This window comes from Buceros rhinoceros, unplaced genomic scaffold, assembly GCF_000710305.1.
Source record: "Buceros rhinoceros silvestris isolate BGI_N320 unplaced genomic scaffold, ASM71030v1 scaffold6196, whole genome shotgun sequence".
NCBI classification, from domain to species: domain Eukaryota; kingdom Metazoa; phylum Chordata; class Aves; order Bucerotiformes; family Bucerotidae; genus Buceros; species Buceros rhinoceros.
The window spans coordinates 44,832-49,901 of record NW_010419234.1 but is presented as its reverse complement, the minus strand read 5'-3'; the positions used below and the strand labels follow the sequence as shown (position 1 = coordinate 49,901).

The 5,070-nt window shown below is 40.0% G+C and overlaps 1 protein-coding gene across 2 annotated transcripts in view; it reads right to left on the bottom strand.

Annotated features, from left to right (window-relative positions):
* SLAIN1 (SLAIN motif family, member 1) overlaps positions 1 to 5,070 on the bottom strand; it is a 50,897-nt gene that overhangs the window by 4,137 nt on the left and 41,690 nt on the right. For both annotated transcript variants that reach the window (XM_010138820.1, XM_010138819.1), the window contains 2 exons: positions 2,113 to 2,277; positions 6 to 234 (listed from right to left, as the gene is read on the bottom strand). In XM_010138820.1, the coding sequence (XP_010137122.1) occupies positions 6 to 234; positions 2,113 to 2,277 (394 nt within the window). The remainder of the gene's footprint in view (positions 1 to 5; positions 235 to 2,112; positions 2,278 to 5,070) is intronic.

Below are 5,070 nucleotides of genomic sequence, written 5' to 3'. Positions count from 1 at the left end.
TGCTCGGAAGATCACTGCGCCCTACAATCCCCTGACTGGCAGTCTTGTTTGGCATTGGGATCCCAGTGTTAGAATATGACTGCAAGTTGTTGGACACTGGAATACTGCTGTTACTATTACTACTACCTTGTATGGTTGGGCTTACGTAGGCAGTAGCTTTGAGAGGCTGTCTGACAGACACTGGAAAATGTCCCACACTGTGAACTCTGTGTTGAAGCTGTCCTGGAGATGGAACTGTAAAGAGTGGTAGAAAAGGAAGTAACAAGGTCAGTATGCAGCAGATGAGGCCAGGTAGTAATGATCATTTCTAGATAGATCAAATAGGTATAAACACATCTTTATACAATTTACTTGCTAATTATAAACTGCTGAAAAATTCCTTGGATCCAATACTGTATTCTGTAACACTGCACTCAACTAAAATACCTTGTTCCATTCCCATCCTGAACAAAAAATCCCAACCCATATTCATCCTTTCTCCCCTCAAAGAGGTTTCATTAGCTATTACAAGCACCGTAATTCCACCTATGTAATTAGAGTGTTAAAGAGGAGATACTGCTGATAAGTTAACTACTGTTAGATCATTTAGATTCCTGTAAGGCTGTTTGCGTCTTCTCTAATGAACAGTGCATTAAAGCATTATCAAACATCACAGAAGTTAAAGCTTTATGTATAAAAACAATAAAAAGGCTATAATAAAGATCTTCAATGAATACAGCAGCATATTCCAAGGCCAATGTTATGTAAACTATCATTTTAAACCAATGCTATGGGTTCCAGAAGCTTTATATATAGATTTTCTACACAATCCTGCCCTCTGGTGTACATCAGACACGTGTCTGTTTCAGAGTCTTAGAAAAAGGACATCTTAAAATCGTTTAAAGACACAGGAGAAAATACAGATGTACGGATTCAATTAAACAATACTTTAAGTTAAGCAATATATTGATATGGAACTCTTAATAACACTGCTCCTTAAATACCCCAGCACAGCCGCTTATTAGAAATGTTTTTAAAAAAATTTTTTAAGAAAAATCGCATTTTATACACACACATATATATACACATACATGTATATATACACATATATACACACCCTGAGAAATATATATTTCTAAAATAGTAAGCAAAATTAAACTCTCAATGCACTACCATGCAAATTCAAGTGGGAACCTAACCTCATTCTCCTATTCAAACGGGACAAAAATAAAACAAAATAAACCCAGCAGTCAAGTATATTTTCAAGAAAAGGTGCAGTTTAATACTTTCGAAGACATTTGTAAATTCTGCTCAAATTTGAAAGAAAACACCCACAGGAAAAGCTTTTGCCAACTTCTCCCTCCAAAATCTCTCAGGACATGAGAGGCCTAAGTTAAATCCTTTCCTTTGCCTGCGTCCAGTGAAATCTACTTTTTCCACTTTGTGTTACAGTACCTCAACCACTGTGCTAGAAGAGATGGGTTTGGGTCTTGATCTATCTTGTTTCAAGTTCTACATTAATAATTCAACATCCACTAGATCAACACTCCCTTCATCTCCCCATCAAGAAGTCACCTAAATTAAATTAACTGCAGAGTCATTGTAATTCCCCCACTCAGCAAGTATATTATACTTGAGGATATAATCCTCTGTTTACCCCATTTGCTTGTAAGAAAGTGGCTCAACTTCAGTAAGAGAGGTCATGTATTTTAAGATATTATTTACACAGTGTACTGTAAACCCAGCATAGTATAAATGACAAGAAAAGCAGGTTTTGATTCTAGTATGAAAACTAAAAATGCAAGTTTATATGAATCAGTTGCATTATTGGTGCTTCTACAACGCTGCTACTACTACTAAATATTATTATAACTTCAGTTTTGAAGTTGGCGCAAAATGAATACGCAAATGAAAAAAATAAGAGGTGATGAAATTCTCGAAGCTGCATAAAAAGATGGACAGAATTCGCTTTCCAAAACAGAAACTCTGAAAATAGTGAGCTATATTAAAATCCGGTGCAAAAAGAACACAGTCTGCTTTTAGTTTTTCATAAAGCAGAGGATCAGTAACCAGGACATGTGTTTTACCACTCTATCGATTCCTTGCACACAGCCAAAGAACACAGTTACTTACTACACGACTGCATCCTGGAAATCCCATTACTCGCTCCATGCAAACTGGAGTCAAAGCTCTGACTGTTCCTCACGGCAACTGGAGAACTAGCAAAGCCAGCATTACTGTTAATGGTGGGGGTACTTGGCATCCGAGCAAGGTTAGGCATGCTTCTTCTAAGTTTATCTGAAGCAAAAGAAAATGACATCCATAATCAGGTCAGAATTTCCAACAAACACAAGCAGCCTCTGAATAATTTCTGTAGGAAAGAAAATTTAAAACAAATTACTTCAACACAAAGAAAGGTTTTGCTCTGCAGGAGGAATATGAATACGATATTGACAGCCTACTAATGAACCATTCTGACTATTGTAAGAGCATGATTATTCACAAATAATTTTAAAGATCTCAACAGGAAGTACATTTTTGAATCACAGGGATTTAAACACTAAAGCATCATTATAAGGACGAGTTTCATGTAAATGCATGAAGTAGGTCAGATGAGCCATGCCCTAAATGTGCCTGTTTCTTTGCAGCGCATACAAAGCAGGGCTCCAGTGACAAAGTCAGACACAGGTATCTGCACCGTGGATATCTAAAGACAGGTGAGATGAATCCATCCTAAGCGACTGAAGTCTTGCTTTCAGGTGCTAATGAGATGCCAAAAAATTTCATTCAGGAGCCAACCTCATTAGCATGTTAAGTTTCTGCAGGTGGCCATGTGCAAAACCTGCTAAGTCTTGATGCTGTGCAGTTGCTTGGAGCCCTGGGCTGACACCAGGATTTTCAAATCTGGTGGTTCTCCCTCATACCTCACTTGTGGTGCCTGATTTGGTGAGCATTTTCAGAACAGACCTCTATGGCCTTTCACAAAAAGAAAGCTGAAAATGCTCCAAATGTTTTTGAGGCAGGTTCACAGCTAAGTGTCTAAGGGGTCAGAAGATGTCTTGCAACCCCACCCATGCTAATTGATTTGGAGAGAGAAGCCAAAACCAAGCCTGACATCTCAAGACTTCCCAGCCACAAGTGTTAGGCAGTCTAAGGCAAAGCTCTTTTAGTCTCTTCTGCTGCAGAGCCAAAGGGAGATGACTCAATTCTGTATAATCAGAAGAGACTGGTGGGGACAGAAAGGCACACACTGAATGACCTGGTCTGAATTGCCTCCTGTGATATAACAGACTTCAGTAAAGCATCACTGTGGGGAAATAACGGGTCATTTGCTAAACTGTCATTGACAACACCAGTAATGCTGGCCTCTTGGCCAGGTTCAGGAGCACAAGTCCTGTGCCCTGCTGAGGTGACTATGTATCTCCTGGTACCATGGGCAGTGTGGAGGCCACCAGGTTCTGCCCCTGCTGTAGGTTCCAGTGCCTGGTAGATGTCTGCCTCCACTTCTTACACTGTAACAGAAAGCAGGGCTATGCTTGTCTTCTAACAGGCAGCTATGACTGCTCTCTCCAATGGCAAGCAGTCATTTCAAAATTGCACAGGAACAACACATCACACACAGCTTGGAACTGCTGTTTTGGGTTGAACTCCTAGCTCACAAAGAGCAAGTTTAGTCCAGAGAAACAACAAATTAATTCAGGAATCTCTGTTTATTAGTCCACATAAATATATAACCTATTTAGCACCATCGTGAGCTTCTGTAATCCTTAAAGCTGCTAACGACTGAGGAGTAATACGAAGTGACAGTACAGTTCTATCTATGCAAGGTATTAGTAGCCAGCCACCAACAGTAACTTCAATATATGTGATGTCTGTGTAACTCAAGCACATTGAGCTGCAGCAGGGCCACAGCTCCAGCTGTTTTTTATGACTGGTCCTCATGACAAGAACTAGTACAGAATCCGGCAAAGGGTCAAAAGTATCCTTGTACTTCAAAGGTCCAGCATTTCTAATATCTTCATGCCTGGAGTCCCAACTACTAGTGCCTACCTGCCCTTGACACTATGTCATGAATACCAGTCCTGCAATGATGTGATCTTCTTTTCCATCTCAGCTAAGCTTGACTTTCAGTTACCATAGATGGTCTAGCATAGAAAACCATTGCTGTCTAGGAAACAGTTTAAATATTCCTATGAATTAAATACACTACATTTTCATATTTTTGAAATAGGTAGGGGAGTAGATAGGGGAGGTAAGATACAGAGGAGTGCAGTGCGCTTCGGGAAAAGGAAATGCAAGGTTTAAGTTCTTGTAGAGAACCACCAAATCCTAATAAAGAACCAGTTTAAGGGTAATCTTCCGTCAAAGAGTTAAGAGTTGTCTGCTTCGGTGGCTCATCACTGACACTGAAACTGTTGGTGTACAACAATGAACATTAGCAAAGGAATTACCACTGCGGTCCAGTCAGGTGGTAATTACTAGTATCACTGATATAACAATGATAAAACAGTTATCAGGTTTCCAAAACCGTTCTAGGGATGCAAACAATGGCATCCATGCAGCTACTGTATCTCCCTATTTCTGAAATATTAAAGATTTTGCAAACTGGAATGGGAACTATCTGTCTTCCTATGATGCAATCATTGGCCCAGAGTGGCACAAAGTTCATGACTATGCGATGTTTGTACCTACTGTTAATTTTGGAGCTCTAGCCTACCCTTTAAAATCCTAGGTCAACATCACAGCACTTGGCAAAAAAAGTCTGAGCAGCAGGATGGGGCTAGGGAAGATGGCACTACATAAAGTAATTTTTCTAATATTATCCTGATGTCATATTGTATAAGCAGAATTGCTTGCACTTTACATGCTCTTCTGCTCAGGGACCCTATCAGCCACTACTGGCATGATCTGTGCCTTAAATTGTCCAGTGGATGTAGCTACTACAGCAGGAAAAATAGGCACAGAAGTAGCTTGCACGCTCTCCGTGTCATGGGTGGCCACGTCTTTTGCCTTCTGTTCATTAGTCCCTTTTTGTTCCAGCAGACTGCTTTGCTGCTGATTCATTCAGTCCTGAGGCAGCAGATTCCTGCT